At 35.2% G+C, this 23283-nt stretch overlaps 2 protein-coding genes across 3 annotated transcripts in view; one reads left to right on the forward strand and one right to left on the reverse strand.

Annotated features, from left to right (window-relative positions):
• Positions 1 to 7112, forward strand: part of LOC110452532 (WD repeat-containing protein 63-like) — a 35111-nt gene extending 27999 nt beyond the window's left edge. Inside the window, exons 19-25 of one of the 2 annotated variants that reach the window (XM_021501132.1) lie at positions 347 to 410; positions 916 to 1046; positions 1819 to 1845; positions 4588 to 4792; positions 5210 to 5301; positions 5596 to 5718; positions 6252 to 7112. In XM_021501132.1, the coding sequence (XP_021356807.1) occupies positions 347 to 410; positions 916 to 1046; positions 1819 to 1845; positions 4588 to 4792; positions 5210 to 5301; positions 5596 to 5718; positions 6252 to 6392 (783 nt within the window). In that variant the 3' untranslated portion in view covers positions 6393 to 7112. The remainder of the gene's footprint in view (positions 1 to 346; positions 411 to 915; positions 1047 to 1818; positions 1846 to 4587; positions 4793 to 5209; positions 5302 to 5595; positions 5719 to 6251) is intronic. The other variant, XM_021501133.1, reaches the window with a different exon arrangement.
• Positions 7113 to 12074: 4962 nt separating this feature from the next.
• Positions 12075 to 23283, reverse strand: part of LOC110452557 (sodium-coupled neutral amino acid transporter 9-like) — a 15591-nt gene continuing 4382 nt past the window's right edge. The window contains exons 5-15 of the mRNA XM_021501169.1: positions 22670 to 22733; positions 22283 to 22376; positions 20050 to 20223; positions 18759 to 18812; positions 17837 to 18067; positions 16848 to 16955; positions 16433 to 16539; positions 16049 to 16153; positions 15356 to 15504; positions 14012 to 14101; positions 12075 to 13052 (exon numbers count right to left, since the gene is read on the reverse strand). Coding sequence (XP_021356844.1) covers positions 12872 to 13052; positions 14012 to 14101; positions 15356 to 15504; positions 16049 to 16153; positions 16433 to 16539; positions 16848 to 16955; positions 17837 to 18067; positions 18759 to 18812; positions 20050 to 20223; positions 22283 to 22376; positions 22670 to 22733 — 1357 coding nt within the window. The 3' untranslated portion in view covers positions 12075 to 12871. The remainder of the gene's footprint in view (positions 13053 to 14011; positions 14102 to 15355; positions 15505 to 16048; positions 16154 to 16432; positions 16540 to 16847; positions 16956 to 17836; positions 18068 to 18758; positions 18813 to 20049; positions 20224 to 22282; positions 22377 to 22669; positions 22734 to 23283) is intronic.

Below are 23283 nucleotides of genomic sequence, written 5' to 3' on the forward strand. Positions count from 1 at the left end.
AATTATATAGACATACTAATTTATTGGGTGAGAATGTGAGAAAGTTTTGTGAATTAGGTAGACATACATTTCATTGGGTGAGAATGGGACGAAGACTCGCAAATTATATAGACATACTAATTTATTGGGTGAGAATGTGAGAAAGTTTTGTGAATTAGGTAGACATACATTTCATTGGGTGAGAATGGGACGAAGACTCGCAAATTATATAGACATACTAATTTATTGGGTGAGAATGTGAGAAAGTCTTGTGAATTAGGTAGACATACATTTCATTGGGTGAGAATTGGCGGAAGACTTGTGAATTCTGTAAAATCATGCTATTTCATTCCCACACCAATCGTAGGACGGCGAGATTGTTTATGTCGACTGGATGCCACAGAAAGATCAAGACACAGGAAAAATTCAAAGTAAGACACATCTAGATATCAGATATCTTTTTCTGGGTTAATATTTCTTGATTATTCCATTGATATTCAATCAATGATGGTTCACTCTCGTGATATATTCAATCATGTATGTAAAATTATAATTATCCAGGCATTTTAAAATTACCAGTTATTCAAATTCTTTTTAGATAGTGACTTTTATCCAAATAAATTATTTATTTCAAGTTGTTTAAATTAAATCTTAAAGTTACTGCCAGGCATATTTTCAAAGTAACCAGGCAAAAAGTAAAAAACAAATATTCAAATTTCATTTTCCCTTTGTGAATGTAATTTCATTTTTAAAATTGTGATTTTAAAATAACGTTGAAGAAGCTATGTATTTCTGTGTCATTAGTCATGGACATGTTTTGCTAGTTGCTGAAATAGTGAAAATGTTATGCCTCGACATTATCATTGATGCAATACCTGTAGATAAGTACATGTTATTTGTTACAATGTCGTAATTACACCTTTACGCCCACATCAGCACCAAAGCCTGACTTTTACCACTCCATTCATGATGGACCTATCAGCACCCTACAGCGCTCTCCTTTCTTTAAGGACGTGGTTTTGTGTATTGGAGGGTGGACCTACACACTATGGAAGGAATCGGTCAACGTAAGTTGATTAATTTAATAAGAATTTTGTTCATTGTTTTGACTTGGCGTTTCATGTACAGGACTATTAATATATGGGTATTAGATGTTTATATCAAATTTTTACACTTGGAATGTGAAATTAAAAACATGTATTAGAGATTAATTATTACAAGTCAAATTAATTAGGACACTATTACAATATAAGTTTCTTAAAGTTCTGATTTCTGCAAATATTTCAGACAAACATGTTTTCTGTTTTTTTTGTCATAAGATTAAGTTTCTTTTTCAATATTTGTTTTATTTCAGCATTAAAAAAGAAAAACATTTCTGTTTATAATAGACACAGATGACCTTACATTATCAATATTATTATATCACTAAACAGACTTTTGATTTTGCCTATTTATTTTTGCACTCATGTATACAGTTGTAAACAAAATGGTAAACAGAAACAGGTAAATGCAAATAAAAAGCTCAGTACTGTTAATGTTTTAAAAAACCCATTAAAGTCTTTGTTAAGTTTAATCAGACATTTTACACAGGACTTGGGTAAGCAATGTATTATTGATAAGTGTTTACTTACAGGGACAGACAGGATGATCCTGATGTATCATTGATTGGTATTTACTTACTTGGACAGACAGGATGATCCTGATGTATCATTGATTGGTATTTACTTATGGGGTCAGACATGATGATCCTGATGTATCATTGATTAGTGTTTACTTACCGGGACAGACAGGATGATCCTGATGTATCATTGATTGGTATTTACTTATGGGGTACTGCAGGTTGACCCTAATGAGGCCAAAAGGAATGTAAGTATAGTGAGGACGGCAGTCCTTGCATGGCTAGAGTTGAATGATTTGAAATTTGAATTAATTTGTGTGGGAAGGTTTTTGATGTCATTAACCAATATGCACTACTGATTGTAATGTTATACACTCAAGTGTTTTAACAAAATAGTTACCTTATAATTAAAACCCTGGCCTAATGAGTAAACCTAGGTAAGTTGTACTTAGTAAAGAAGTAAGTCTTCTTAGGGCCTATATTTTGATAAAAAAAACCCACTCTTTTCCTGTTTAAATGGCAATAAAATAGTCGTTAAAAAATATCTGATTGTGGAGGGAAAAGGTTCAAATTTATAAAAATAAACACAAATTTCTGTGGATTTTTTGTAGAAATTTATCCTGAAGATGGTGTTTTTCTTTTGTATATATGTACCTGTATTAAAATGGTTAATGTTCATAATTTTTTTAGAATGCTTGCATTGAAATGGAATACGAATGTATGACTGGACATATATATATAACTGTCCTGGATTATGTTTGGTAGATTGCTCGAAACAAACTGACGTCTCTGAAGGATCCCCGTACCACTGCCAAAACCAACTACAAATCAGAAACTATTTTATCAGTATGACACCAGCTTTAAGGAACGATTTCTGCAAAGATCTTCATACCTTGCAGAAATTTTATGGAAACACAAAATTGGAATTCTGCAGTATTTTGCTGGCAGTGGTACAGGGATTCTTAAGTATTATAGATAATGGAAATATCTCATTTCACACATTTTGTCTGTGGTCAACAGTTTGGAGTATTCATTGTTTAATATTTTGTATTAGAAAGACGCACCAACAATTTAGATAGACATTAATTTGATCACTTTCAGCAAACTGAAGGTGTTAATTCTCCTAATGTTTTCAATCCTCACGTGTGTGGTTTAACACTGTAAAGGGAAACGTTCACCCAGTCAGACTAGCCCCTAGTACAGGGAAACATTCACCCAGTCAGACTAGCCCCTAGTACAGGGAAACATCCACCCAGTCAGACTAGCCCCTAATACAGGGAAACATCCACCCAGTCAGACTAGCCCCTAGTACAGGGAAACATCCACCCAGTCAGACTAGCCTGTACAGGGAAACCTCCACCAAGTCAGACTAGCCCGAACAGGGAAACATCCACCCAGTCAGACCAGCCCCTAGTACAGGGAAACATCCGCCCAGTCGGACTAGCCCAGTAACATCCATATTTGCACAGTGTTAATTTGCTCTTCATACATGTATGTGATTACTACGTTTATCATTCTTCACATATATGCCCCTTTTTACAAAAAGTTAACCAATACGATCTTGTATGCACAATTTCAGCCAAGTTTCATTACCTTCACTGCAGTCAACTCATTCTGAAGGTGTGCACCTGTGGTTGATATTTCAGTTCGGCTAAATTTTATAGGAGTCATGCACCTTAATGTCAAACCATTGTTCACACCACTCCATCCAACATGCTGCACAAATTTGAATAATCCTTTGTACACAGAACCCTTATATTGAGGGGATGTCAATGGAGTATGTAAATTGGTGTTACCTCCCCTTATTAAGGAGTTATGCACCTTTGTTTTAAAATGTTGTTCACACTGCTCCTCCCAAAGTACTGCACAGATTTGATGGATACATGGTTCATGTAACACTTGCATTAAGAGGATGTGAATAAAGTGTATAAGCGCTGGATCCCCCCCCCCCCCCCCCTCTCCAAATATATGAAGTTATGCCCTTTTGTTTAGAAATGTTCTCCAAAGAGCTATTCCTTTGGTCTTGGCACAGGTGGGGAGTATAAGTATGCAGGCGACAGTTCTAGTTGTTAATGTACCTGTGCAAATGGTAATCATATACTAAGCGACTTTTTTGCTATTTCAAAGGTACTAAATTGTAAAACTGCTAAATCTAAAGCCCATATTAATGTTTGATTTAGTATAGCTGTAGTGCTAATCGTGGTGTGTAACTTGAAAAAATGTTGATGGTACACAAAGAACATTTGCCTAAACTAGTGACAATGCTCTAGTAAAATTGTAATCGCTGAAAAAATTATAGTGAGGTATTTTTTCTTTAATGAAAATACTACTCTGAGATCAAAGGTATACAGGATTCAGTAACAGTTTTCAGACAAGTCAACTCGCATTAGATTTTGTCATTAGAAAATCCGAGTGTGCAGAGTAGATATTGCGGTGTCGGGTGTGGAATATTATCCCTGTGTTTTGAAGATACCAATCATGACTGACTTGTCTTTCAATATACAAAATCAACAAAAACCCAATTACAGTTTCTTTATTTAAAATATGTTTAATGATTTAAGTAGAATAGTGAGATTTGTCCTCATGTATGTATTATGTGTGTTGAAATATCTAACTGGAGTGTTACTGTATGGTAGTGCAAGTCTATAGTACAGCTTGCTTTCCAGTGTGTTAAAAGACAGGATATTGTAAGGATATTATATTTGTAGTAACATCTCGTACATTTATCATCTTTCAAAGAGTGTGACCACTTTACTACTCCAGTACAATGTGACTTTTTGTTTTGTTTTAATTTTGTTCCTTGTTGTGATCTTCTATGTCCAGTCACAGTACTACAAACAAATATATTAAAGAGAAAGTGAATGTATATTGCTTCTTAAATGATTGTTCAAGGAATTTGTATGTATATGTATTATTTTACCAACAAAAAATCAAATTATATGCAATGCGTCCAAATTAATGGCTTCAACTGTAATGTTTTACATAAACAGAGTGGTCCAATCCTGCAGTCTTCTGCCAGTACAGTCAAACTGAGCGCTGGACACTGGTCACCATCACGACCTGGTGTGTTCTATATAGCTAAAGTGGACGGCAGTGTGGATGTGTGGGACCTCCTCGACAAGACACACGAGCCCTGTATGACACAGAATGTGTCGCCTGTCCCCATCACTTCACTCTACCCTTTCCCTGTGTCACGTGAGTATATAAACCTGTCGGGTTCAAAAAACAAGATTTAGTCAGTTCTGAATTTGAAGATCCTCTGTTGAACTGTTCACAATAATGACATTTTTTAATACTTATACTTTTTAGAATGCATGTGTAGACAGAAAATTCAGATTGGGTTTTGAAAAAAACGCAAAATTATCACTGTTCTAATAAAGTTCTTGAGAAAGGTCCCAAGGTTCACAAAATTTTGTATACAATACAGGCCCCATGGATCACTTGTTTCATTTGGTCATTGTTTGACTAAATATAGACCCCCAAGAACCTCTTTTGTTATGTGTTTTTTGTCGAGGTAATACAAGCCCCATGGACCTCTTTTTGTGTGTTTTTTGTTGAGTAAATACAGGCCCCAATGACCTCCTGTTAATATGTTTCTATGTTGTCCTACAGAGAAGCAGCACCTGATGGCAGTGGGTGACAGTGCCGGTACACTTCACATATTGGAAATTCCCTGGAGTTTGAGGCAACCCACAGCCAACGAGGTAACAAATCAAACATATCTCGGATTAATCCTTTCACACCTATGTAACTTAAGTAGCTTCTTCCATGCATTGATCTGGATGAGTCCATTATGAACTACACTGGTGAAAAGGTAAATACCAATGTACTTCACATTCATGTATTACATATGGTGGAGAGGTATATGCAAAATTGTATTGTGCTTTATTCATACAAAAATGATAATTCTGATGTGTTTTCAATAAAAAGTAATAACATTTTTGTAGAGTTGAAATTTCTTTCTCCTCCTATAAGTCACATCCAATTTTCCCTTCCAGTACACTGGCATATCCAACTACTTTGAGCGTGAGGTGAAGAGGCGTGCTTTTGTTGTGTCGCGCTGGGACTTCAGGGAGCTGGAGAAGAGGGAGATAGAGCAAGAACATAAGAGGAAGATGGGGGTCAGTATTTTTCTACACCACAGATAAGGGCTGTATAATGATGTATTGCTTATATATGAATAGAGCAATTAAATGTTTTATTAAATCAATACAGTAAATGTGTATTGTGTATTGCTTGTTAGAATATGTTGATCGTCTAACTGACATGTGTTTAATATTCCAGTTCTTGACCATTGAAACAAGCCATGTGTATTTATTATATGCGTCCTTTTGAGTTTTGTTTTCATGCAATTCATGTCTAGGTGATCATAAGATCTTAGCAACTTTAAGTTATAGGATGAAAAACAGTACTGATCTGCAGATATATTTTTTTATCCGTACAATGCTCATTTTTAATGACAGTGCCTCCCAAGACACCTCTGATTAGCCGGTTGTCAGAATAACGTGACATCAAGGTGTCATATCCAAGCCGAGAGCTTTCAGTCAGACAACACTACAAAGTGGCCCCTATCACCTGTAGACCTGATCTTTATAGTAAATAGGCAATATGAAGAACACAGAATTAGTTCCTGAATTTATTTTTCATATTTCAGATCGCTCCAAATATACAGCTTTCAGAAGAGGAAATTGAATATCGTCAAAAACAGGAATATGCTGCATATGTGGACGAGGAAAATTCTTTCCTGAGAGAATTGGGGCTGAAGGATGACGATGAACCACTGCCAGAAACGTGATCCAAAAAGTTCTGCCTGATTTTTCAAAGTTTCTTGAAAAACAATTCAGTGATATTCTGGGACTACAGATTGTCAACAGTGACCAGGAAAGTGCATAACTGACTAAAAACACAACTGTTTCATTTCAATGATGTGCACACCAATAGTAAAACAATTAAATCCACATCCACTATTGAAATATTCTTTTAGAGATTTTCTTGATGTCAATATCTCGACCCAATATGGTACGGGACCTGGATAGTGACAGTAATCTAAGCCTTTCTGTGATGACGATTTTAGGTCTCAATAGATATCTTGTGTAAAACAAAACTCCCTCAGAGATAGTGTGCTATATTATTGTATAATGTATACCATATTATTTTGATCACCAGAAAGCTTTCAGCCTATCATTTTCATTTGTTTATAACCATGATAGTGTAATCAACAAAAAAATCAACCTGGAAGTAGTATTTATGACTTTAATATTATATTTTTCCATTCACAAAATTTTGGTATGCAAATAGATTTTTTGTATTCATTAGTGTTAAAGTATTACTGACCAAGACTTGGGTTTTATATTTAATGTGTCGTTAGGTGTATGACAAGTATTATATATCCTCCGTGATGGTGATATATCATTAGCAAGCCTCAATTAATTTTTGTTGCTATTTTTGTTTTATACGTGAACAAGTGTCTAATATGAATTTGTTTTAATATGATAAATTATTAAAAAGAAATGAAACTGCCAGATTAAATCTTATTATTTCTAGCAGACAATGATGCAATCATATTGTGGAAATCAATTTAAATGGGATTGATCAAGCATTGCCATGGAAAAACAACAATGGACTGGTTGTTCGTCCATTGCAATAGCCGACAAACTCGGCCCAGTTATTCACACATTGTCATGGAAATCAGCACTTTGTCAAAGAAATCGATCTTGTCTAAGTTGTTCATAGCAATGCCATAGAAAATTGCCGTAAGCAGAGTTTGAGCTTTTATTTTGCGTGACATATTACGTTGACAACACATGTGGGCTTAGTATTTTATTCACTTCCCATTGTGGCGGCGACAATCTTATCTTGCCCCCTACTGGACCAGACTCCCTCTCTCAAGTCCATGTGAGCATTGATCGATCAATCTCTCTCTCCAATCTTTTGGAGCCTCTCTCTTAATTCCCTGTGCAAGTCCGTTTTATCAAAACTCATAGTACATATCTTATTAACTATTCATGATCCCATACCAACCCTTGTACATATATAATTAGGCAAGTGCGATAATTTAATCCAACTTCTAATCTAACTTTCCCCTGCCAAAACAACAATACTTAGATGTACCAGTTACCCCTGTCTGGTTTGGGGAGTTCACACTCCCGTCCCTATCTCTGTCATCCAGGACTGACCTGTTCGCCACTAGATGGATAGCCCTATAGCATCTACAATTCAACAGTCCCCCGTCAATCAATGCAGTGTCACCCAAATCGTAAGATTTGACCTCAGATGTACTTTTGACCAAAGCACTGCTCTCTATTGATACCCACTATCTTGCATGTTATATGGTTAAGATGGTGGTTTCATTCTTTCTCATTATATAATAATAACCTAATTTTCAACCGATTTTGTTACATTTGCTACATTGATATATGGGAAATTAAGCTCCAACTTAGCTTGAAGCATTAGATCCATAGGTCTTAATTGCTTCAGGTTAATCTGGTGCCCGCCAACCAACAGCTAGGCTCCACTTGTTTGGAACAAAACTCCAGCCAGCGGGCTATCCAGCATAGAACAAAACTCCAGCCAGCGGGCTACCCAGCATAGAATAAAACTGGCCAAGAATGACACACATGGGCCTGGTTGTTAGAAGTATCCATTAAGCTCTGAATCTGACAAAATTCTTCGATATTTTTAAATAGAGTTCACATTTACTTACTGGTACATTGTATGTGTATTGTGAAATACTGTATACCAGGAAATTTTCACTGCAGTTTAATTTTCGCCTTTTTCGTCCTCTGTAATGGGGCGAATTAATCGTTACTACCAAGATAAGTAAACAACATAATAAACATAGTAAATAAATGTGAGGGCGAAATCAAAACTGGGCGAATACTACCAGCAAAGGGGGAAAGTTTGACTTGGTGAAAATTTCCCAGTATACAGTAAGTAATTATGATTTTAGAACTTTCAAATGTAATCGTGTCTTCGATTGGTAGCATGCATTACGCTAACTTGGATCTGAACATCTATATGACCAGGCAGTTACACGCAAGATCCCACGGATGTATCTTGTGAATCTGGAGAAAGGAATGAAAACAACAAAACTTACAGAAACTTGAACAATTTATTTATGACCGGTGTTTCATTTCCATTCAAAATACATGTTTTGTTATGAGAATGCCCATTATTATAACTACATCACAGTTCACAAAAACAACAGTAGTTTGACCATCAAAATTATCAATTTATATCGCTTCACAATAGTCGTGAGTTTTCCTGTTACACATCCACACCATCATTGCCATGTCATTATCTGTCCTATGGACTTTTACTGGTCCCCTATCCATAGATTTTACCAGTAATCAAACCGACAAAGTGGTGACTATTTTGTTTGCACTTGACAACGCAAGTTCATAACATCCTATAACATACCAAAACTAAAGATTTCAAAATGTATTAAGATTTTTTTTTCATGATTTTGATTAACCCCCTTTTATAAGGCAGCAACTTGGACTTACAAACAACATAAACTAATGCTATTAGCTATAGGTAAGATACGTTTTTGACTTCATTTCATGCTAAAAATGAATTAAGTTGCTGGTGACCTCATGTGGTCCTGAAAAAAACCCACTTTAAATATAGGTAATTAATAAACGATTTGTAACTATGTAAGTATATTGGGAACTTATCTTTAACACCATACATACAGTGTATAACATTTTAATAGTTTAGTGGCTGTATGTATACATATTTAAATATTCTGGTTGCCGTTTAGTTTGAATAAATCTTAGTGTCAAACTGTTCCAAGTATGAGTATAACGAGACTTAACACAGAAACAGATCACAACACAAAAGCTTATAAATATACACCATACACTAGACAATAATATCATCACTGACCACTTGATATATAAACTTACATCATTCAATTTATATGGAACTAGAGCTGTCACCTATGGGGGTGACAAGTATACACGCAAATTGTATAATGACAATGGAAACTACCTGAACTATTAATTTTATCTCTCTCATCGAGAACACAGTTTTCTGCCATTTTCTCGCTAAAGAAAGAGGAAGTGTGATCACAGTCACATATATGCTTTTGTTTCAAGGCTTATTCAACACACCCAGAAGACTGCTATCCGGATATTATAATAAAACAGATATTTCCAGAATCAGCAGACATTATAAAGACAAAATCATATAGTGAATTCGCAAAATTGTCAGGCATACTTTTTATGTTAAAATCGTAAGGATTAGACCAAAAGATGAAGGGTTTGCTCCTCTGCATAGTACTGCCACTACTCAAAAAGTTTTCAAAGAAATCCTTTGAAAAATGAGCGAATGCATAACCAGACAAAGATCTGTCATTTTGTTTACGTCTAGGGGCATAACTCTCTTAAAAAGGTCCGAAACGCAAAATTATTCCGGGGGCACAACAACATATGGTACTGTCACTACACAAAACATTTCAAGGAATGTATTGAAAAATGAGAATATGCATAACCAACCAATGTTTTGTCAATTTTTTTTATGTAAAAGGGCATAACTCTCCTACTTGCCCGGATATTAGCACACATGGGGTCTTAATGGGGGAGGAAACCAGAGTACCCGGAGAAAACCCACCTGGTCAGGCTTATGACACTTATGACCTTGACCTTTCACCATGGCACCTTGACCATACAACAGTGGTCCACTTGGCATCACTCTCAACACTATAAACTCCTAACATTTAGCATTGTTTATAATTGAGAAACATCAAAGTCTACATGTATTAGACCTTTGTGACCTTGACTTTACATCAAGTGACACATGCAGTGAATTCTCCACAATACTGCTTCTACAAATTACGAAGAAAACATCAAATTTCACCACCTGAACTTGACCTCACATTAAAGACCAAATGATATCAATCTCAACAATATTATATTGCACAACTAGGACTAGAGGGGAACCAGCGTCCAAATTTCAGAAAGATCAGTACATGTACTTTGTATGAAATCATTTTAAAATTTGGCCCCAAAGTCAAATTTGTTCGCCTCGCATCTATATCTTCTTCAACCAAAGTAATGTGGCACAACTAGGATCTGTGTACGAAATTTGAGAAAGGTTGATAAACTTCAATTTTATCCTGAAATTTAAGAAAGCTGTATGGCGGCCATATTGTTCTTCATATCCACAAAAAAAAGTGACTTGGCACAACTAGGAATCAAGAATATCCTGTGTACAAAAGTTGGAGGAAGAGCTGTGTTTAATTTACAGACAAACAGACCAATCTGATGGTGGGCCAAAAACGGCAGCTGAAAATTGTAAGTATATAATTGAAATGTCGGAACCACATGATACAGCTGACCTACAAGTTAAATTACCAACACATAACTAAAAAGTAACATTAATTTGTAAGTTACACATGATACAGCTGACCTACCAGTTGAATTACCAACACCTCAGTAAAATGTATCATTAATTTGTAAGTAACACATTAACACCTGACTGACAAAGATAGACAAGATATTTCATCAAAAGAAGTTTCGGCACGACACTTCGCATACCTTTCCAATAACACTTCTGTGTTATCACATTCTAAATGGTTTGACTTTTAGTTGTTCATTTATGGAATGGATAACGTAACCTGTGTATCAAACATCTCAAGTCCAAGTCTACTCAATTTTGAGATTTAACATTGAAAATTCCTCAACTTCAAGTTATCCCATTGAATCAACATTGTTTGAAATTTAGTCTTAGATGTTTCATACACGTAGGGCCTGGTTATGTCTTCTGGCAAGTCTTGACAAAGTTTTTCAAGGCAAGCATAAAATTGGTAGGTCCGCCAGCCTTTAACCCTGAAAATACTGTATATAAAAGAGGAATGTTTTTGCTTTTGTATTGTTTTATGACCCATCAACAAATTAAGTCAGTTCTGGATAAATGGACAGACCCAATAGATCAATAATGTAATGTTTCAAACCCACATACATCTTCCTAAAGTTTAATGTTGAGATTGAATCTCGGAATGCAGATTTATATTAAGTTCCACTTAACCACCAAAATAATTTACATGCATTTAATAATAATTCAGTTCATATCTTGGCATTTCAGTTATTTATTAAAGTAAGGTACTCTGTGATGTTATATTCCTATCAAATATGCTATGCCAGGTATACACAACACTGCGTAAGAACACATTTTAACTATCCACAACCACATGTGCATGTATATGGGTGCAAGTTGTATATGGTAATCAAGCTATATTACCACAACTCCAACAACCCAGGTGGAGTATAAAATGGTCTGGGGTGGATGTTGCGGTATCTGTGCTGAAGCATTCAAGTGAGGTTGCATTATAAATAATACCGTTGGAAGGTGACGGTCCCACTTCAAATAGAACACAATACATTTCCAACACACATGCAGGCATACACACAAAGGGAGATATTAGCCAAGTGGCATAGGACTAGTAGTAAGCCCCTGATAAATCAGCTCCTGCGAATTCCTCAAAATTGAAATTGTATTAATGTATATGCTAATTGTATTGATTGTATAAATGGTACATCTATGTACTGTACAGCGCTTTAGAGAAGCTTAGTTAAGCTAGATAGGGCTCTATATCAAATGTTTATTATTATTTATCACAAAACACTGATAGCAAGGTATATCATCATGATGTGGAGATTAATATGCAGATTTAGGTTGACCTGGCCCAGTATAAAACTATACCTGGTAATTAGACAAGTAGATTAGAAAAAAACAGGATATACTTTTGAGGGAACCAGAGAAATCCCCTCAATTTTGATCATGAAAACAGTGGCTGGCAGCTGGGCCAATCTGTGAGGTTACTGAAGGGGCAGGTTTCAGGACAGCCTACTTTTTAAAATCCATGCAGCTTATGTTTGAACTAGTTTTAAAGTACATACAAGAATGCAGGTATATTGCCTTCCATAGCTGTATTAACATTGACAACCCAGTTTTAAGGAAGAGACAAAAAAAATGTATTGTTGTGGAAATCGTTGAAATTAATTATTTGAATTTTAATATATTTTAGAATATAAACTTATGCATGTACTTTAAGATATTTCATGAAAATTCTTTTACCTACATTGGCTAGAGAAGACATATAGAGTTTTATATCAAACCAGCTGATTTTCTAAATAGCCAACATTCATTTAGGTGTAACACAAGCAGTAAGACTGTCCAGCGAACAGACCAGTTGGTCTTACCAACAACTTCCTATATTATCATCCCTTTGGGATAATAAAGGCAAATAAATAAAATGTTCTCAAATTAGAATCAGCTTGTCTTTCCAAGAATGATGAATTGTCCAACAAAGTTGGCCAGTCCTATGAGTATTAGAAAAGAGTGGAAGGCTATCACTGGCATGGTCAGTGTGTCCTGCTGGTAACGGATCACCATATACACCAGACACGGCAAGGCAATCGCGTACGACAATCCGCAAAACGCTCCCACAAATCTGAAACACCAAAACATGAATGTACCTAAAGAAATTTAATAGTTAAGAATAGTTTAATTAACATAAGTATATGTGTGCTATCACCTGTGTATTAAGATAATTTCCAAGATCACTGATCATCAAACCAGAGATTGGAACAAAGGCCCAAGAGCAATGCTGTAGAAGTGATGTAGATACCTTATACAATTTATATGGTGTACTATGTAACTGAACGCTGCTAAGCATATATGTCTAATAAACATATTGTACTGTGTAACTAGAACAGTGCTGCCGATACTTAATCTATATTTTACTATGTAACTGGAAAGTGTTGTAGATATTTTATCAATTTATACTATGTACTACGAAACTGGAAAGTGTTGTAGATGTTTTATCAATTTATACTATGTACTACGAAACTGGAAAGTGTTGTAGATGTTTTATCAATTTATACTATCTACTTATGTAACTGGAAAGTGTTGTAGATGTTTTATCAATTTATACTATGTAACTGGAAAGGGTTGTAGATATTTTATCAATTTATACTATGTACTTATGTAACTTGAAAGTGTTGTAGATATTTTAGCAATTTATACTATGTACTATGTATCTGGAAAGTGTTGTAGATATTTTATCAATTTATACTATGTACTACGAAACTGGAAAGTGTTGTAGATGTTTTATCAATTTATACTATGTACTATGTATCTGGAAAGTGTTGTAGATATTTTAGCAATTTATACTATGTACTACGAAACTGGAAAGTGTTGTAGATGTTTTATCAATTTATACTATGTAACTGGAAAGTGTTGTAGATATTTTATCAATCTATACTATGTACTATGTAACTGGAACAATGCAATAGAGATAATGCCACACATATATATAAACCAGAATATGGTAAACTGAGAAATGGTAACAATGCTGTAGATATTTGACATCAGGTATAATTAAAGTCTGAAGCTAGTCAATATACTCACCCTATAATAGATCCAATATGAGGAAGAAACATAGCGAACAAAACACAGACAGCCACTACACAAAAGTTCAATCCAAGCACATGCTTGAGGCTAGGAGGGAAATAAAATAAACAAAATATCATTCCAAATCATGTAATAGTGCTAACACGAGAACATCAGGGGCAGAACAATATACACCCATCACATACCATGTAACAGTGCTAACACGAGAACATCAGGGGCAGAACAATATTCACCCATCACATACCATGTAACAGTGCTAACACGAGAACATCAGGGGCAGAACAATATTCACCCATCACATCCCATGTAATAGTGCTAACACGAGAACATCAGGGGCAGAACAATATACACCCATCACATACCATGTAACAGTGCTAACACGAGAACATCAGGGGCAGAACAATATTCACCCATCACATCCCATGTAATAGTGCTAACACGAGAACATCAGGGGCAGAACAATATACACCCATCACATCCCATGTAATAGTGCTAACACGAGAACATCAGGGGCAGAACAATATACACCCATCACATCCCATGTAATAGTGCTAACACGAGAACATCAGGGGCAGAACAATATACACCCATCACATCCCATGTAATAGTGCTAACACGAGAACATCAGGGGCAGAACAATATACACCCATCACATCCCATGTAATAGTGCTAACACGAGAACATCAGGGGCAGAACAATATACACCCATCACATCCCATGTAATAGTGCTAACACGAGAACATCAGGGGCAGAACAATATACACCCATCACATCCCATGTAATAGTGCTAACACGAGAACATCAGGGGCAGAACAATATACACCCATCACATCCCATGTAATAGTGCTAACACGAGAACATCAGGGGCAGAACAATATACACCCATCACATCCCATGTAATAGTGCTAACACGAGAACATCAGGGGCAGAACAATATACACCCGTCACATACCATGTAATGACTATTTGTGATTCTTCAGTGATGAGGAAGCTAGATGCTGTATACAGCAGATTGATAGACAAATGAATTAATAAAAAGATGTATGGAAAATTAATGATAAATAGTCACGACCCAGGACTGGTTTTGGATTGTTCCCATGTATAGTGTGCATCCTTTTTTTGATATCATCATTGTTATTATGATTCTTTGCCTTTGTTGGTTGTATGTCCCGTGTGAGTTATCCAGACGTTTGACTGGGACTGTAATACTCGATGACTTTGGGGAGATATAAAATACTTTTACATGTGTGATGTTAGACTTAATTCAATGGGCTGTTTAATTCAAATGTACAGCTGTTGGTAGTCTTAGAAAGTTAATATGTGACAATATTTGGGAATTACCTTGGCCATACAGATCCAAACACGGTGTGTAAAAACTGGACCCGAAAGATATACAACAACAGTGGGAACACACACATCATCTGGAAAAACAATCCGATCCGTGCCACAAACGCCAGTGCATATGTGTCTGCCATGTTATTTAAAAGATTCTGGAAAACACAATAATAACATTACAATTAAAATTGCATTACTCAGAGATAAACAATCCATAAAAATAAATTAGCCATCGGCAAATACAAAAAAATCTGTCATATCCATTATAAAACTTCACCATGGTATGAAAAGCATTAATAGGACTCGACATAGGATATAAGTCCAGATATGCCATTTAGATAAGTATAAACAAACTTCAGGGCTAGGTCCTGTACAGTTAACATCACTGACAAGGATTGTGCACCCATCTTGCTGTAAAATGTAGTGTAACCTGTCTTAACTAAACCCTGTATAATTAGAAGGTCTGTTTACATCAGACCTTCAATGAGCTTCCACCCTATAAACGTTTTTGGGACTGGAGATCCTGTATTTGTTATGAAAACCTGTACATTCTGAATGGAACTGTGGAGCCTGCTGATGTCGGCTTCTATGTAGAATATTTATATCATCATACAATTTGTAACTCATTTTAAAACCTTTTTCATTATAAGCATACATGCTAATTATCAGAAATTAGAAAAACAACATCTATGAACTTACATCTTCTATGCAGTCCTTAGACATGGGGAATGAGGAATAGAACATAACTCCCATGTAAATGTATGTCAGACCCACCAATATGTACGCTATCACCAGGTCACGTACCTGTAACATAAACATATGTTAGAGTAATCAGGGTGTACACTATCACCAGGTCATGTACCTGTAACATAAACATACATCAGAGCAATCAAGGTGTACACTATCACCAGGTCACATACCTGTAACACAAACATAAGTCAGAGCCAGCTAGGTGTGCTTGCTGTCACCTTCTTGTTGGTTCTGTAATTTCTTTTGATGAAATTGTTAATCTTAATGCTATCATCACATCATTTTTTTGATCAGAAGATTTTCTTCAGACTATCATGACATAACCATACTTACATTATTTTCTGGATGTTTTTGGTTTCTGACAATGGATATCACACAATTCTGTACAAAGTAGGCTAGAGCCGCAACTCCCGTTAGAGCTGCAAATGTACCCTTGAACACTGGAAACAGAAATGACCGGGACATCACTTAGCCCCTTTATGTAAGATGCGAATATAGGATATGAGATAGTTAAGATATACCTGGTAGATCTAGAAAATATTTGACAATATCATACCTGTAAAGTTATGACTTTTTGGATGTGTATAAATAGACTTAATATGATAACTCTATATAGATAATTATACACACAAGTATGTCTGCACTGTCAATACTCGAGGTAGGAAAGTCATATCATTGTTTAAATTCAAGGTAGAATAAAAAGTCAACCATATCATACAAGGTCATAGTTTAAATTTTGATTACTCACTTGGTATATGTTTGTCACTGCTAGCAGGAACACTGAGATCAAGATGAAATCCCCACTGTGAGGCATTGTAGGCCACAAAGATCACCAGGTATGTCACAGAAATAGTACCTATAGGTAAACAACATGTACACTATATCAAAGTTACCAGGTAGGTAACAGAAATAGTACCTACAGGTAAACAACATGTTCACTATCATATCAGTGAGGTACAAAGTTACCAGGTAGGTCAGAGAAATAGTACCTACAGGTAAACAGCATGTACACTATCATATCACTGAGGTACAAAGTTACCAGGTAGGTAAACAGAAATAGTACCTACAGGTAAACAACATGTACACTATCATATCAGTGAGGTACAAAGTTACCAGGTAGGTCAGAGAAATAGTACCTACAGGTAAACAACATTGTAATTGATGTTGTTGTTACAAAGTTACCTGGATCAAGTACTGTCAATAATCACATTTTAGCAGTAATCTTATTGCTTGCTTTCAAAATGTTCAGTGCTGTATTAGCAGATGTTCTGAAAAGTGAGATAATTTTAATATGGTATGTAACATCATTACATTATCATTTTGGTTAGTGGAAGAATATCTCCCACCATAAGATAGGTAGCAATTGATCTCACAAACAAACTTGCTGTGAAGCTTTTCTATGCTGCTTTGATTCTAAAGGTATACGTTTAATATAACATACTTTTTCCTATTCTTTGTAAATACATTGTATGTTTTAAGTTAACTTGAACATTATCAGGAAAATCTACAACTATATCTTTTTTGACTACTGATGTCATGGTACATCTATCTTTACATATATCCTGGTAGAAGAAAAAGGGTCAAATTTTTGTTTCTGACCTAGATTTTACACCCTACTGTACATACTATAGACTGTATTTTTACTGAGAGAAAATGTTTCTATTTTGAGACAAGTTCTGAGAGAAAACCATTTTAATTACTTTTAACTGAAAGAGTTAATAATGTTCAGATACTCACCTAAAGAGTTAAATTTTGTGAAGAAAGTAGGTGACTTGAAGTTGATGAGGGGGAAAAGTATGGCGATGAGGAAGAGAGGCACTGTGTATTCCTCCTGCCAGACACGGTCCAGGGTGGAGTCATGGGTGTGGCTAGCTGACTCCGCCCACATCAAGTGGGGGGGCGTGTAAATACTAGCATTATGGGAAAGGTACACAGATCCATTCTGCCCCATAGGTGGGTGAGGACAAACTGTTAAAAACATTTTAATTAAATACATGCAAGTAACACATTAACAAGTTCATTAAGGGTTATCTAAATTTATTTATAGGGGGTTGAAATTCTCTGAGATCCCCTCTACCCTCAGATCATGACATAGGTAGTGATAAAGAACATTTCTAAATAAACTGCCATCTACCTCCTCCCGTGTAAGTCAGGATTAACCCTATAAAGCAAAAGGATGTGATTATATAAATGACCAAAAGATACATTTATTAAAAGAAATTTTCTGTTTTTTCCAATTGGTGAATTCATTGCATATCAAAATACACAAATAGTATACTGACACTTCAAGATTTTATAACAGGCCACAATGCGATTGAGATGACAATCCTGTCTCCAACAATGTTACTTATAGTAATTTATAATAACTTAAGAAAAACCTATTCCTAACAAAGGAAGGTACAGCTTATAATAACCCCAACAAAGGAAGGTACAACTTATGATAACCCAAACAAAGGAAGGTACAGCTTATGATAACCCAAACAAAGGAAGGTACAACTTATGATAACCCCAACAAAGGAAGGTACAACTTATGATAACCCAAACAAAGGAAGGTACAGCTTATGATAACCCCAACAAAGGAAGGTACAGCTTATGATAATCCTAACAAGATGCTCTAAAGTAAGGATATCTAGCATCATTATATAAAACTGATACTCACTATAATCTTTGGAAATCTCTGTAGAATTGTGTGCACCTGAATTTGTAGCTTTATCTAATAATCAAAAGATGAATACAAAATATTTTAATATTTCACACAATTAACACACCTACATGTAAAATAAACAAAATTATTATGGAAAGTCAGACATACTGTCAAGTTATAAACATAGAAAATAAGTTCAGCTTATAAGAACAAGAATTCCACGTCAGTGATAGTGTTGCCTGCTCCAGCTGGCAGCCATGTTGATTTTTAGATTAGGGTCAAAATGGAGATTGAGCAGGTAGCCAATATAACAGGCATGTGTAGAAAGTTTCATGAAAATCAAAGCATTTCCTCGTGAGTTGTTATATGAAAAACATGTGACTTTCAAACCATGTTGATTTCTAGATCTGGTTCAAAATCAAACATGACCATGTATATGATACTATAGGTATTTGTAAAAAGTTTCATGACAAAAAACTTTCTTTCAAGTTCTGAAATCCAAAATGGCTGCTAGCGGTCATATTAAATGAAATTCAGATATGTCTGAAAATCAAAAACGGATTGGAGAATTGATGCTAAATGTTATGTATTTTTAGCAAATTTCATCAAAATCAAACTATTCTTTCCAAGACTTATAGCTATGGAACTTCAGGTGCTGAAATGTAAGATGGCCATTGGTACTCCCAATGAATTTCAGATCCTGGTTCAAATCAAACCTGGGTAGGTTGTTGATACTATAATTAATTGTGGAAAATTTGATGAAAATTAAAGCATTCCTTTAAGGGTTATCTCATAGAAACTTGTGTGTGAACACAACAGAAGACACCAGCAAGGGGTAATGGTAATGCTACTTTTCCAGTGTAATGTGTAATTTAATTAATTTCATTACCAATGTAATGGCCCCATGCCTGAAACACACCATCACTGCCACTGGTTAAGTGATCCCTATATGGTGCCTTCATTAAGCAGGAGACACAAACATGAATATGTTGTGGTAGATATTCATACAACTTTGAAAAGGATAGGAAATAGTCAAAACAAGAGGCCCACATTACATGCCTTAATCTCTCACATTTACAAACATCAATCTATTAGACCATGTGACCTTGAACATGATGGGTCAAGGTTATTCATTTCAACACATCTGATGTATAGATCTATATTTTACAAAGCAATCTACAGATGAAATATATAACTACTAGCCCCATGAATCTTAGAGAAAAAAAAATCAAAAATTTAACACATGACTTTTGTGACTGTGAAAGTCATACATTAGATGAAGGTACCGATGAAAATGTTTACTTACGGTAGATAAAGGTGACAATGTTGTAGAGAAAGTTGGACATGAGTATCCAGTAGACGATGGCCCCACCCATCAGGGTCAAGAGGGATGAGACAACTGCCAGAATCTGAGCCCAACGACCCAGATAGTGCCGACATACATCCGAAAAGTCTAGTGCTTCACTCATGGAATCTGATGCTGTCAACATTAAATAAGAAGAGATGTTGGAGAACGTCACAGCTCGCCTTTCTCGTGATGTATTCACGTTAGTAAATATCAATAGAAATATATGTATCTTAACAGGTTTTAGGTTGCTAAACTGGTCTTGTTATTTTGAGCATCATATTTAGTTGATATACAATACAGGTAACCAAACAAAATATGGGCTATAGCAAAGTCACAGTGTCAAATATAGATGTATATCCAAATATTACAATACATGTACATTATTACAATAGAAGAACTTTGAAATTCATAGTTAACAAAATCTTTGTTGCATGGCATCATAGAATGTTCCACACCAAATTGAATTTAAGGTAATCCCTTAAGGCCCCTACATTGCTCTTTTAAAAAATGGTTTAACACATTGCTTAAACTCTATATCAATGCCTCAACCTTGTAATATTCAACGGCTTATTGAGTGTGGTGATCCATCATTGCACAAAAAAAAATCTTGCTCAAATATTTTTAACCAAAACCAAACAGCCATTGAAATACACTGTCAGTAAAATTGGTAACAAATTAATAAAGGGACATTCAATAAAAAAAAATATACTGTACACTTTACTGTACTGTCAGTATGTGATAAAGATTACTTACACAAGTCCTGTACTGTCAATATGTGACTAAGATTACTTACACACTACTTGTACTGTCACTATGTGACTAAGATTACTTACACATGTCCTGTACTGTTAGTATGTGACTAAGATTACTTACACATGCCTTGTACTGTCAGTATGTGACTAAGATTACTTACACATATGCTGTACTGTAAGTATGTGACTAAGATTACTTACACACTACTTGTACTGTCACTATGTGACTAAGATTACTTACACATGTCCTGTACTGTTAGCATTTGACTAAGATTACGTACACATGTCCTGTACTGTCAGTATGTGACTAAGATTACTTACACATGCCCTGTAATGTCAGTATACGAATAAGATTACTTACACGTGCCCTGTACTGCTATCCGTATGTGAATAAGATTACTTATATATGTTCTGTACTGTCAGTATGTGACTAAGATTACTTACACATGTCCTGTACTGTCAGTATGTGACTAAGATTACTTACACATGCCCTGTAATGACAGTATACGAATAAGATTACTTACACGTGCCCTGTACTGCTATCCGTATGTGAATAAGATTACTTATATATGTTCTGGACTGTCAGTATGTGACTAAGATTGCTTACACATGTCCTGTACTGTCAGTATGTGAATAAGATTACTTACAACCTCCCTGTACTGTCAGTATTTGACTAAGATTACTTAAACATACACTGTACTGTCAGTATGTGACTAAGATTACTTACACGTACGCTGTACTGTCAGTATGTGACTAAGATTACTTACAAATGTCCTGTAATGTCAGTATGTGACTAAGAAGATTACTTACACACTTCTTGTACTGTCAGTATGTGACTAAGATTACTTACACATGCCCTGTAATGTCAGTATACGAATAAGATTACTTACACGTGCCCTGTACTGCTATCAGTATGTGAATAAGATTACTTATACATGTTCTGTACTGTCAGTATGTGACTAAGATTACTTACACATGTCCTGTACTGTCAGTATGTGACTAAGATTACTTACACACTCCTTGTACTGTCAGTATGTGACTAAGATTACTTACAACCTCCCTGTACTGTAAGTAGGTGACTAAGATTACTTAAACATACACTGTACTGTCAGTATGTGACTAAGATTACTTACACATGTCCTGTACTGTCAGTATGTGAATAAGATTACTTACACATGTCCTGTACTGTCAGTATGTGAATAAGATTACTTACACATGTCATTTACTGTCAGAATGTGACTAAGATTACTTACACACTCCTTGTACTGTCAGTATGTGACTAAGATTACTTTCACATGCCCTGTACTGTCAGTATGTGACTAAGATTACTTACACATGTCCTGTACTGTCAGTATTTAACTAAGATTACTTACAAATGTCCTGTAATGTCATTTACAGGACATGCCCTGTACTGTCAGTATGTGACTAAGATTACTTACACATGCCCTGTACTGCTGTCAGTATGCGGTAACTTGTGTATAACATGAGACCTGCCATCAATACCAGCAATGTAATGCCAGTCACAAATCCTGCCTACAAAAATATAAAATCCAATCAACATTTTGATAAAAGTACACCAAAAGCTCAACTGAAAAAGAAAAAAAATCTCAAAATGTTGCATACATTTTTTCAGGATCACATTTGCCTTTAAAGTACTCTACTGTTTCCTCATTTTAGATCAATTCACTGTAAAAAAATTACTCTTTCCTTTCAAATTCCTTTACTTCAAGAAAACAGTTCAGTTTTTGGTTTGAAATTATTTTGAGTTGGCCAAAAGACATAAGCTATAATTGTTAATATATATATATATTTGTCTCTTTGTATACCTGTCTTATGGCCCATGGCATACTGAGAATTGATGTTCCCATCATGGTATTCCATAGTGAAAATCTACAATATACATATATATCCAAATTGTAATGAAGTACACAATACATTGTATTAAGTAGATGACAGGAGCAGAAGAACCTAGAAAGGAAGGATTAATACATAGATAATTTTTGTCCTACAGCTTCATTATTGTAGATTAGTTTAGATTAGATTAGTTTACACTAGTACTGTATGTGATATTTTTGTATTTTTTTGCTGTATATATAACAAGAGGCCCATGGGCCTTAACGGTCACCTGATATATTTATACATAGAGTTGATTTTGTTTTTAACATGAACAGAAATATTATTCAAAGTGACAAATATATAGCATACAGATTTCAGACTAAAAAGGATTTGAAACTAGCACCTCTGATTCTTAACAAGGAAAAATGAAGAAATTTTAGCACACTGACTCCTTTGAGCCCCACCCTACAGCCCTTGGGGGTAGGGCTGGCTCAAAATTTTCAAAGTATCAAACTGTCAATTCAAGGTTATAATTCCAATCAAGTTATTAACATGTAATATTCAAAGTATCATTTGCCATTATAAACCATAATACATTTTGCCC

This window comes from Mizuhopecten yessoensis, unplaced genomic scaffold (assembly GCF_002113885.1).
Source record: "Mizuhopecten yessoensis strain PY_sf001 unplaced genomic scaffold, ASM211388v2 scaffold6719, whole genome shotgun sequence".
Taxonomy (NCBI): Eukaryota; Metazoa; Mollusca; class Bivalvia; order Pectinida; family Pectinidae; genus Mizuhopecten; species Mizuhopecten yessoensis.